At 38.2% G+C, this 12,289-nt stretch overlaps 1 protein-coding gene across 3 annotated transcripts in view; it reads left to right on the top strand.

Annotated features, from left to right (window-relative positions):
- The window catches only part of LOC136248799 (inverted formin-2-like), a 39,955-nt gene that overhangs the window by 6,004 nt on the left and 21,662 nt on the right, over positions 1-12,289 (top strand). For all 3 annotated transcript variants that reach the window (XM_066040606.1, XM_066040607.1, XM_066040605.1), the window contains exons 2-11: positions 2,899-3,014; positions 3,066-3,225; positions 4,038-4,071; positions 5,978-6,107; positions 6,160-6,790; positions 6,846-7,090; positions 7,147-7,311; positions 7,359-7,444; positions 7,492-7,592; positions 12,169-12,239. In XM_066040606.1, the coding sequence (XP_065896678.1) occupies positions 2,899-3,014; positions 3,066-3,225; positions 4,038-4,071; positions 5,978-6,107; positions 6,160-6,790; positions 6,846-7,090; positions 7,147-7,311; positions 7,359-7,444; positions 7,492-7,592; positions 12,169-12,239 (1,739 nt within the window). The remainder of the gene's footprint in view (positions 1-2,898; positions 3,015-3,065; positions 3,226-4,037; positions 4,072-5,977; positions 6,108-6,159; positions 6,791-6,845; positions 7,091-7,146; positions 7,312-7,358; positions 7,445-7,491; positions 7,593-12,168; positions 12,240-12,289) is intronic.

Raw genomic sequence — 12,289 nt, 5'->3', positions numbered from 1 at the left:
CTTACTGTGCAGCATGCAGTGGCCTATAAATGCAGTCAACTTCAGACACTTTTTAGAGGCACTTATAATTTCTAATTGGTGTAAACATCGTGCAAGACGCCACAAGGGGAGAAAAAGTGAATTGGCTATCCAAGACTACTTGTAAAAGTACCTAGTACAAGTATAGAATACTGTGAAGTGTATAAAATTTCAAGCAGAGTTGGATTTCCGTGGGTCCCCAGGTTCCCTGGTCCCGGGTCCTTGGTCCCCGGGTCCACTGTTTTTACCTACCCCTGTTGTTTAGCTTAGCTGTCAGATATGAAACAATTCCAACTTTGGCAACTTTTCACATGCCTGGATTATACCAGTTTTGGTAATTTTCAGACTAGCCAATTCTGGTAATTTATTTCACATACATGGATTATAGCTATATGGTACTGAAACTTAATGCTTGCTTCCCATTTCATTGAAATTTTAGTACAGCTATTGTGAAGATGGTATGCAAAGGGTAATTTAAGCTTTATGTGTAACATGCATGTACAATACAATAAGTCATGCAGGCAATACTTGTAACATCCTTTGACAACTTTTAACTCACTGACATCAAAAAGAAATGAACATATATAGCATTGGTACCTGCCCTACAGTGCATAATTATTAGGAACACACCTGGTAAATATAATGTATACACATTACTATAGTTGTCTTAGATACATGCAGTACTGCTATGGTCACAACATTTCAGTATAATCAGTGATATTACCATGCATACTGTGTGAATGTACATGGTACTGATATTTAATGCTTATGACTTTTAGTTACTGTGGACATGGTCCTGCATCTAGGGCAGGTACCAATGCTAGTAACTGTTATAATACTATAGTTGCATACATTGCATAAGCAGCTATAAACAATTGCAACAATTACGATACACTAGTCTTGCATGCATATTTGTGTGGAGGTGACTGTCTCATGATAATGCTTTACTAAATGCATGCCACTGCACTGAGGCTTTGCTATCCCATTTAGGGCTTTCAATAACCTGATTTGTGTCAAACTAGATCTTTCACCTGAGGGAAGAGCTCGATAATTTATTCTTCAAATGGTATATTGATCCATGAAGGGGCAGACAAAGATGAATTAAAATATGAAATTTAGCCTGATTTTTAAAATTTCCTTGTTTGCATGAAATACCCTAATATTGACTCTCAAGTAGCCCAATTTTTTTTCTTGGAAGACCCACCTAGACTTATTTTGCTATAGCCTTGTGGCTACACAAATGAGGTGCACATGGTTGTCCTGGATAGTATGTATCATTGTCGGCTCTACCAACCATAGAATCTGGTTTCAATACTCTATCAAATGTTTATACAGTTGTGAACTTGGATAAGTTTAGCCAGCTATCATACACACAGACTTTCACATAGTCATCCCCAAAATTCCTGATTCTGCAATGAAAAATCCTAGAATAAACACTGTGTGTAGTGTGTTTGTGTGTCTGTCTGTGTGGGTGTGTGTGTGTGATGCAAGAAATTGTACTGACTTTAGTTATTCTTTTTGGACATTGTTCATATATAGCACACACACACACACACACACACACACACACACACACACACACACACACACACACACACACACACACACACACACACACACACACATGTGGGCCGTGTCAAAGATCATCCTACTGACATTGTGTACAAGTTGGGCATCCATAGCATACACCCATACAATGTCTTAATCTCTTATTACTAGTGTAACACTTACAATTTTTAATCAATAAATTATGCAAGAAAGCTACAAAATTAATATTTAATTTGAAAATGTATCAGCACTGCATGTCAGCAACTGGCTGTGGTGTAACCTGAAGTTGTTATGAAATGTCAATCTGATAATATGGAATCTATAATAGTAATGGTTGTCTAGTACTTTGTACAACATACAATTTAATAATTTTAGCCTGCCATTTGTGTGTTTTGGAGTATAAATATTAGGTATAAACTACTTGTAAATAATTTTTCTACCACTGGTGTGTGCATGTGTGTGTGTGTGTGTTTGTGTTTGTGTGTGTGTGTGTGTGTGTATGTGTGTATGTGTGTGTGTGTGTGTGTGTGTGTGTGTGTGTGTGTGTGTGTGTGTGTGTGTGTGTGTGTGTGTGTGTGTGTGTGTGTGTGTGTGTGTGTGTGTGTGTGTGTGTGAGGCAGCATCAGCCTGGCAATCAAAAGATTCTAGGATTGAGTCGGGATATGCCAAAATGGTTTTGTTGGTTTTCCTTGAATAAGAAACTTTACTCACATTACTCCAGTCTACCCAGCTGTATAATGGGTACCTGGTGGCCTGGTGTCAATTGGGGAAGCAGCCCACCCAGCTGTAACATTAGTGATACTGCAAATGCCCAACTGTGCATAGTGTTGAGGGGGTTGTTGTGGAACTTCAGGTTCCATGACCTCTCTCCATGAGACCTGGACAGTTCTCCTGTAGGTTATGTACTAGTCCTGCCCCATGAGAATTTGCCTACACAAGACTGAAGTGCCTGAGTAGTGCACAGGCATCCGGGCCCAGTGCTGGTTTGCTGAGTGGCAATAGCTGTGCTTCACACGGCTACCAGAGGCTTTGTTCTGTTGCTTTATGTACATGTGAGTGTGTAGTGTGTGTGTGTGTGTGCGGGTGCATGTAGTGTGATATAACATTAGCTGCGTTCTAGCACAAGTCCCTGCACACATACATATACACAATGCACTGTTACTGTATATAATATTTTTGTGTTGCTAGTGGAAATAAAGTAAACATTTAGTAATACCATAATTGCAGCTAAATAAAAAGTTTTTAAAAAGCATTTAATAAAGAGTTACAGCAATGTGCCATTGTGTATTATATGACATACACATGTGTGTTACAAGGATGTACATTATATAGAGCTCAATAGTAACAACACACTGATGAAGATGCAGGTATATGAACTACTAAGTGCTCTTAGTATATACTCCAGTGAAGGCTACCAGGTGGCTAATACTGCCTTACTACATTATAAGGTAGTGATATGTAATTATTTGTATATTTCACATGTGGTAAATGTTTTATAGAAATTTAAGGGAACACGTCACCAGTTCAGTGTATTGGTTGAAGATTTGAGAGCTGCAGAAACTGACAATTATCGCACAGTGTTAATTGCCTTTATCAATTGTCTGATAGCAGGTTGTGATGATGAAGATAGGAGATCCATGGTCAGAGATGAGCTGTTAGGTAAAGTGTACATGTTAACTTGTAGCGGATGCTGCTTCTAAACAGTATAGTATTGTTTAAAGACGTTATAGTATATAGTAGTCTTTGTTTAAATTAATTGCTCCTTATGCTCAAACGGTACTCATGCAACCATTGTAATGGTGCTTTTGTAACTCTGTGTCTATGTTGTTTCAACATTACATTTTTCACTGGTTGATCATGAGCCATTGTTTGTTTATGTAGTGTGGTTCAAAATCAATCTAAAGTGTCAAGGGCGGCTCCAAGAATTTTGGTGATAGGTTTCCAAAGTTCTGTTGCTTGCACACTTAAATCTAGGGAGGACTGGGGACACGCATTGTTGAACATTATGTGTTCTGAGATTGAACCTGGTGACAATTTTCAGCCAAATAATCTTGAAAGCTGACAACATTGTAAGCATACGTTAAGAATTGATTGATATAGGCTGTTAATGCTGGCATAAAGAGTTAAGAGGTGGAGCTGTAAAGTTTGACGTATACAACATACATGGATGTCATTCTGGGGACCCCAGGAAAATTTTCACTCTGAGATATACTATTTTTACTGTGTTGGTATTAACTTTAAAAAACACAAAATGTTACTGTTCTATTAGGGCAGTTGACTGCTCTATTAGAGTATTTCAATGTGAACCTTTGATACCTTGGAAATCAATAATCAATCTTTTAATATACTTGACCAGTTTCTTGATACCTCAGAAACCCCCTGTATCTGTCCCTACTATATTATGGTCAATTGGTTGAAAAGACTAACAAAATTGTGTTTGCAGCTTTGTAGTTTGTACATCATTTCTTTAGGTCTCAATTTAATTGACGTCCTTGCATCAATAAGGTGAGCTAATGTATTGTAATAATTGTTTTCAATGCATTTTACCACATGGATTCCTTCTGTGTCAGGTTTTCAGCATTTTGCAAGAGTATAGAATATATGGTAGGGTGAGACCTATCCCGTACGCTTTTAAAATATTACAAATAATCCATGATATCTAGTAATATTTAGCAGTTACATTCATTTAGAATATTAAAGATGGTCATTACAGATGGTCACTGAATCACAGCTAGAGTCTGTACAATAATATGGCTCCACAGCCAAGTATGTAGTGTACACAAGGTTGAAGACACCAAATATGTAATGTAGTGTACACAAGGTTGAAATAATTGCCTTTAGCATTTTGTCATTGACTACAATATTAGAAACCAGATCTAGAGGTTGAAGCAAGGAGGTGCAGTAAACAATAGACATTGAGTATACATTTACAATATAAATAAAACAAGTTTAGCATCAGCAGTTTTCATAGCACGCTTTTGGAGGGGGTGGGGAATAAAACAGTACTCTCTGTACACTTGTGAAAGCACTGAAAATCATGGATGATCCTAAATTCACTTTCTGGTACATATATATATACGCAAAAATAGAATGAAGCAAGGGAGATGATCTAACTACACCTGTAGCTGGACATTTAATTCCTATGCAAAGTATGACCAAAGTAGGGAATAAAATTAATAATAGCTGCAGCTGCAGATGTAGATGAATTGTTTCGTTACTTTTTTATTTCTATGATCACTGTATAAAATGTTGCTTACACTTGTTTGTTTAGATAACTTATGACTGATAAACACACTTGTTTGTTTAGATAACTTATGACTGATAAACATATGCTGCATCACAGGAAAGAATGGTACTGGCCAGACATAATATATAAAACAATTGAGAGATTTAATACACACTCCGTATATCATGTGGATGGCTATTCTCTGCTTTGTTTTCAGCTTTGTTCTAGCCACTATACAGTATTACAAACAAAGAGCAATATGAGAAGTGCCTCTATAATTAATCTAGTCACTACAGAAACTATGGACAATTCTTTTGGCAGCCAGCTGGCACTGAAAGCATCAGGCATTACCATGAACCAATGATAGTGGAGAAAAACATAGGACACAAACGAGAACAAAAGTGAGTCCATGATGCATGCACTGTAGCTGCTATGGTTGGCAAAATGGTCGCTGAAGTGATGTTAAACAGTGAAGAAACAGCATTAAACATACTTGAGTTATGCTTGGCTGAAGGAGTTATAAATTTAGTTAGTCAGTTAGTAGAAAATTTGGTTAAAGATGAATTTTATTAAAATTCCATAGACACTGTTTAGAAGGGTTTGGTATCACTCTGAAGGCAGTTAACTTAGACTTGGTTATGCCTAACCAATACCGTCAAGCTGTTATGAAGGAAAAGTAAGGTTGATTTTTGGATGATACTTTTGGGCACGAAAGGACAAGCCTCTATGATCCCTATTATACTACATATACCACCATACCATATTATATACATAATTATATAGGGATGAACATGCCACTAATTTTCTATCACTTAAGTTTTATAATTGTTGTAGTATATGCTGGTCATTTGTCCTAATAGAACAGTAAATTGCTCTAATAAAACAGTCAATAGATGACATCACTATCAGTCAAGCATCAAAATAAATTTTAACGATATTCCAAAATATATCCTACATAAAACATGTGAGTGTGTGAAGCAAATCTTAGTAGAATATGTCTGATCCATGTTACTCAATGTCCATTAGAACCAGTACCTCCATCTCCCACCCCATCCCCAACTAAGAAAGCCGATACATTAGCTGTTGTATTGTTGGAGGATCCGGTTCTGTGACCATTTATTTTCTTGTTTCAGTAACTCTTTCCAATTCCTCCTTTATGCTTACCAATTCCTCCTTTATGCTTAGGAACACCGAAGATGAAGATTTGATTACACAATTGGATGTGTTTGATGAGGGATTATCAGTGGATCAAGAAGCACTAGAAGGAATGGACATCACTAATCATAGGGATGTGTTCAGAGCAGTGTACAGTAAAGTAAGATTATTACTGATTGACTGACTAACAGTTGATGTGTGGTGATGTGTAGGTGGTTGGTACTCCAAATGCTTTATCATTTCTACACATCTTACAACATCTGATGTTACTGGATAGAGATAGTAAGAAGAGTAACATAGTGTGGGAGATGTTGGAGAAGATGGTATTATCTGCTGTAATGATGAGTGAGGGAAATGAAGAAGACAGTAATCAGTTTGTGTCAGCTAGTACAGAGAAGATAAGGAAAGCATTGGCTGAGATTTATAGCAGTGAACAGTCAGCTTCAGCCCCTCCTCCAGTTCCAGAAAATAAAGCTCCACCTCCTCTTCCATCATCAGCATCAGTGGGAGTTCCACCTCCACCACTTCCCCCACCTCTACCACCTCCTGGAGAAGTCCCACCTCCACCACTTTCTGGAGGAGTCCCACCTCCACCACCTCCACCACCTCCTCCTGGAGGAGTCCCACCTCCTCCACCTTCTGGAGGAATCCCACCTCCCCCACCTCCTCCACCTCCTGGAGGAATCCCACCTCCTCCACCTCCTGGAGGAGTCCTACCTCCTCCACCTCCTGGAGGAATCCCACCTCCTCCACCTCCTGGAGGAGTCCCACCTCCACCACCTCCTGGAGGAGTCCCGCATCCACCACTACCATTTCCTGATGGAGTAGGTGCAGCCCATCATGGTATAAATCCAGTTGGCGTTGGTCACTTTGTCATGTATTCTTATCTCAACTGTAGGTTTAAGCAGAAGGATGTCTGCTATTGAGATATCAATGGAATTTCGTCCGAAAAGAAAAATGAAAACTTTAAACTGGAAGAAGCTTCCACGTAACACTGCTCACAACAATCAGTCATCATTATGGAAGGAATGTTCAGAGCTACCAGACTGTCCTTTAGTCGATGTTGAGAAAATTGTTCACTTGTTTTGTAGACCAGAAATTGTGAAAAGGGAAAAGGAAGAAAAACCAAAAGAGCCTTCAGTGGTAAGTGTAATGATGTGTGCATGTATACGGTCAGTTATGTATGTGATAACATTTAGGTTTGTTTATTAGATAGTAAGACAAGTTTGAATGTGAACATATTCCTGAAGCAATTTCGTAGTAGTAACAAAGAAGTAATAGCAATTATTACAGAAGGGAATGTTGAAAAAATTTCCCTTGAACAGTTGAAGGCTTTTGAGAAGTTACTACCAGACAAGAGCACTGTAAGTTATTACCATAACAATAACTGTAAATTAGTCTGAGACATCAGATTGATACATTGAAATCTTATGATGGAGATCGGAAAATATTAGGAAGTGCTGAAGACTTTCTATTGGAATTAATTACAGTGGACAAGTGAGTTAATGAACTTGTAATAATACTAAGTGGTCATTTGTTGACAGGTATGTACTGAGGGTAGAAGGTATGCAGTTGAGGTTGGAGTTTATGGAAAAGAAAGAAGATTTACAACCAGCACTGGACACCCTCCACAAGGCCATTGATGGTAAGAGAGATCAAGACACACGGTAGTGTGTCGTGCGGCCCAAGAAGCCGGCGCGTAACACCCGTGAGTATATTGACAGGAAGAAAGAAAATGCAATTTTCGCACCTCCGTAGCTCTGTGCTTCCTTGATGAAACAAGACGATTTTTGCTGTGGACATTCCCTCCAACTGCAGCACTCCACATTCCAAATTTGAGCGAAATCGCTTCGCGCGTTCCCGAGATATGCGACTTCAAAAATTGGCTCAGTTTCTTCGTTTATTTTTTCTTCTTATTTTTCTTTTTCTTGTCGCACACTTACAAAAACTGCTATAAAACGCGAACGCGTTATCCGATTGCCTTGAAATTTGGCACACAGAAGGGGGATATAAAGGCGCATCTCGGTACCAACTTTGGCTGGAATACGATAAACAGGCAAAGAGTTATGAGCGATTATTCACGAAAAATAACACCAATATGTTGTCACGCCTACAGGGTAAACCGCGTATGGGAAGAAGCTGAAAATCGGTGGGTGAATAGGTTAACTATTGAACCTCAAACCTTTTGTGGTTTGAAAGAAATCGAGCTAAAAACCAGGAAGATACAACGAAAAAGCCAACAGTGTGTAACAATTATGCAATCGAGATAGCTAATAAAAAAACGACTGCTTGCCACGCCTACCAGATAAACCGCTTAGGGTAATGCTTTGAAAATCGTTGTACAGATGGAGTAATCATCTTAGAAAGGCTCATCAATGGTGTAGAAGAATAAGACTTAAAGCCACGGAGTTATAACACGAAATCCAACTTGGTGCGGCAAGTGCGAGATCGAGATACTCTAATAGAGCAGTCATCCTAATAGAGCAGTCACCCTGAAGAGAATTCAAGAGATCAGCTAGAAATAAGAAACCTGTATAGAGATCAGCTACACAAAAGTCACCCTGTAGAGAGATCAGCTAGAAGAAGTTACCTTGTAGGGAGTTCATGCAACTATGAAAAGAGATAGTTCAGCTAGAAAAAATCACCTTGTATTGTTCAGCTACAAAGAAACCACCATGTAGAGAGTTGAGCTACAAACAAATCGCCCTGTGGAGAGATCAATAGAAGAAGTTACCTTGCAAAGAGTTCAGCTACAAAGAAACCATCATGTAGAGAGTTCAGCTACAAACAAATCTCCCTGTAGAGAGATTAGCTAGAAGAAGTTACCTTGTAGAGAGTTCAGCTACAAAGAAACCATCATGTAGAGAGTTCAGCTACAAACAAATCTCCCTGTAGAGAGATCAGCTAGAAGAAGTTACCTTGTAGAGAGTTCGGTTTCAAACAAATCACACTGTAGAAAGATCAGCTAGAAGAGGTCACCTTGTAGAGAGTTCAGTTACAAAAAAAACCACCATGTAGAGAGCTCAGCTACAAACTAGTGACCTTGTAGAGACATCAGCTAGAAGAAGGTACCTTGTAGAGAGTTCAGCTACAAAGAAACCATTCTTTAAAGAGCTCAGCTGCAAACAAATCACCTGTAAAGAATTCAGCTACAAATAAATCACCCTGTAGAAAGATGAGCTAGAAAAAGTTACCTTGTAGAGAGTTCAGTTACAAAGAAACCACCATGTAGAGAATTCAGCTACAAACTAGTGACCCTGTAAAGACATCAGCTAGAATAAAATTATGGAACCAACTAGATGATCATATTATCCAAGCTCCATCTCTTGATTTATTTAACAATTATATAAATTTGTAAATAAGTAGCTAACTACATATGTACGAATATACTCATGATTGAGTTTGTACATTAACAAATATATATATATATATATATATATATATATAAGAAGTTACCTTGAGAGAGTTCAGCTACAAAGAAACCATTATTTAAAGAGCTCAGCTGCAAACAAATCACCTATACAGAATTCAGCTACAAACAAATCACCATGTAGAGAGATCAGCTAGAAGAAGTTAACTTGTAGAGAGTTCAGCTACAAAGAAACCATCATTTAGAGAGTTCAGCTTCAAACAAATCACCTGTAGAGAGTTCAGCTACAAACAAATCTCCCTGTAGAGAGATCAGCTAGAAGAAGTTACCTTGTAGATCGTTCAGCTACAAACAAATCACCCTGTAGAGAGATCAGTTAGAAGAAGTTACCTTGTAGAGAGTTCAGCTACAAAGAAACCACCATGTAGAGAGTTCAGCTGCAAAGAAATCACCCTGTATAAAATTCTGCCACGAACAAATTGCCCTGTAGAAAGATCAGTTAGAAGAAGTTACCTTGTAGAGAGTTCAGCTACAAAGAAACCATTCTGTAAAGAGCTCAGCTGTAAACAAATCACCTGTACAGAATTCAGCTACAAACAAATCACCCTGTAGAGAGATCAGCTAGAAGAAATTACTTAGTAGAGAGTTCAGCTACAAAGAAACCACCATGTAGAGAATTCAGCTGCAAACAAATCACCCTGTAGAAAATACAGCCACAAACAAATTGCCCTGTAGAAAGATCAGTTAGAAGAAGTTACCTTTTAGAGAGTTCAGCTACAAAGAAACCACCCTGTAGAGAGATCAGCTAGAAGAAGTTACCTTGTAGATCGTTCAGCTACAAACAAATCACCCTGTAGAGAGATCAGCTAGAAGAAGTTACCTTGTAGAGAGTTCAGCTACAAAGAAACCACCATGTAGAGAGTTCAGCTGCAAAGAAATCACCCTGTAGAAAATTCTGCCAAAAACAAATTGCCCTGTAGAAAGATCAGTTAGAAGAAGTTACCTTTTAGAGAGTTCAGCTACAAAGAAACCATTCTGTAAAGAGCTCAGCTGCAAACAAATCACCTGTACAGAATTCAGCTACAAACAAATCACCCTGTAGAGAGATCAGCTAGAAGAAATTACCTTGCAGATAGTTCAGCTACAAACAAATCTCCCTGTAGAGAGATCAGCTAGAAGAAATTACCTTGTAGAGAGTTCAGCTACAAACAAATCACCCTGTAGAGAGATCAGCTAGAAGAAATTACCTTGTAGAGAGTTCAGCTACAAAGAAACCATTCTGTAAAGAGCTCAGCTGCAAACAAATCACCTGTACAGAATTCAGCTACAAACAAATCACCCTGTAGAGAGATCAGCTAGAAGAAATTACCTTGCAGATAGTTCAGCTACAAACAAATCTCCCTGTAGAGAGATCAGCTAGAAGAAATTACCTTGTAGAGAGTTCAGCTACAAAGAAACCATTCTGTAAAGAGCTCAGCTGCAAACAAATCACCTGTACAGAATTCAGCTACAAACAAATCACCCTGTAGAGAGATCAGCTAGAAGAAATTACCTTGCAGATAGTTCAGCTACAAACAAATCTCCCTGTAGAGAGATCAGCTAGAAGAAATTACCTTGTAGAGAGTTCAGCTACAAAGAAACCATTCTGTAAAGAGCTCAGCTGCAAACAAATCACCTGTACAGAATTCAGCTACAAACAAATCACCCTTTAGAGAGATCAGCTAGAAGATATTACCTTGTAGATAGTTCAGCTACAAACAAATCACCCTGTAGAAAGATCAGTTAGAAGAAGTTACCTTTTAGAGAGTTCAGCTACAAAGAAACCATTTTGTAAAGAGCTCAGCTGCAAACAAATCACCTGTACAGAATTCAGCTACAAATAAATCACCCTGTAGAGAGATCAGCTAGAAGAAATTACCTTGTAGATAGTTCAGCTACAAACAAATCACGCTGTAGAAAGATCAGTTAGAAGAAGTTACTTTGTAGAGAGTTCAGCTACAAAGAAACCATTTTGTAAAGAGCTCAGCTGCAAACACATCGCCTGTACAGAATTCGGCTACCAACAAATCACCCTGTAGAGAGATCAGCTAGAAGAAGTTACCTTGTAGATAGTTCAGCTACAAACAAATCTCCCTGTAGAGAGATCAGCTAGAAGAAATTGCCTTTATAGAGAGTTCAGCTACAAAGAAACCATCATGTGGAGAGTTCAGCTGCAAAGAAATCACCACTGCCCAAATTTCAAGGCAATAGCTCTTTCCAATCTGAAGTTATCAATTGTCAAAGTTGGCAAATTGGATGTGTGTGGAAGGCCCCTTTTTGCAAATCCGGTCACATATGTATTATATATATAATTTGTACATTTACTGATAAAATATTTAAAGTATATCTACTTCATCTTTACTTCTTCCTGTAGTAAAGAAAAAAAACATAGGTTTAAAAAGTCCCAAAGCTGGCCATAGGCGGGCTTTGGGGTATACAAATACAAAAAGAAATGAAATCTAATCCAAAACAGCCAAGCTGTAAAAAAAGTGTGTGGCCCTCAGAAAGGCTATGGTGAAAAAAGATGTGAAATCCAAGGTGGTGGCCAAGAAATGGCTGTGATGGTAGGTTAATGGTAAAAATTTTAATAACGACAATTCAGGTGAATTTTTGTGCCGCTTCACAAAATTTACCTGAATTGTCATTATTAAAATTTTTACCATTAACCTACCATCACAGTCATTTCTTGGCCGCCACCTTGGATTTCACATCTTTTTTCACCATAGCCTTTCTGAGGGCCGCACACTTTTTTTACAGCTTGGCTGTTTTGGATTAGATAATAATTACTGGTAATTATACTTGATGATTTTAGAAATTGCATCTTCTGCTTTGTTGAAAAGAGTATTTCAGATCATCTTAGTAACAGGAAACATGATCAATGCTGTAAGCTACTGTATAATGTGTGTGTGTGTGTTAGTGTGGATCACATGATC

Source organism: Dysidea avara, chromosome 3 (genome assembly GCF_963678975.1).
Source record: "Dysidea avara chromosome 3, odDysAvar1.4, whole genome shotgun sequence".
NCBI lineage: Eukaryota > Metazoa > Porifera > Demospongiae > Dictyoceratida > Dysideidae > Dysidea > Dysidea avara.
This window is presented reverse-complemented; position numbering and strand designations above follow the sequence as displayed.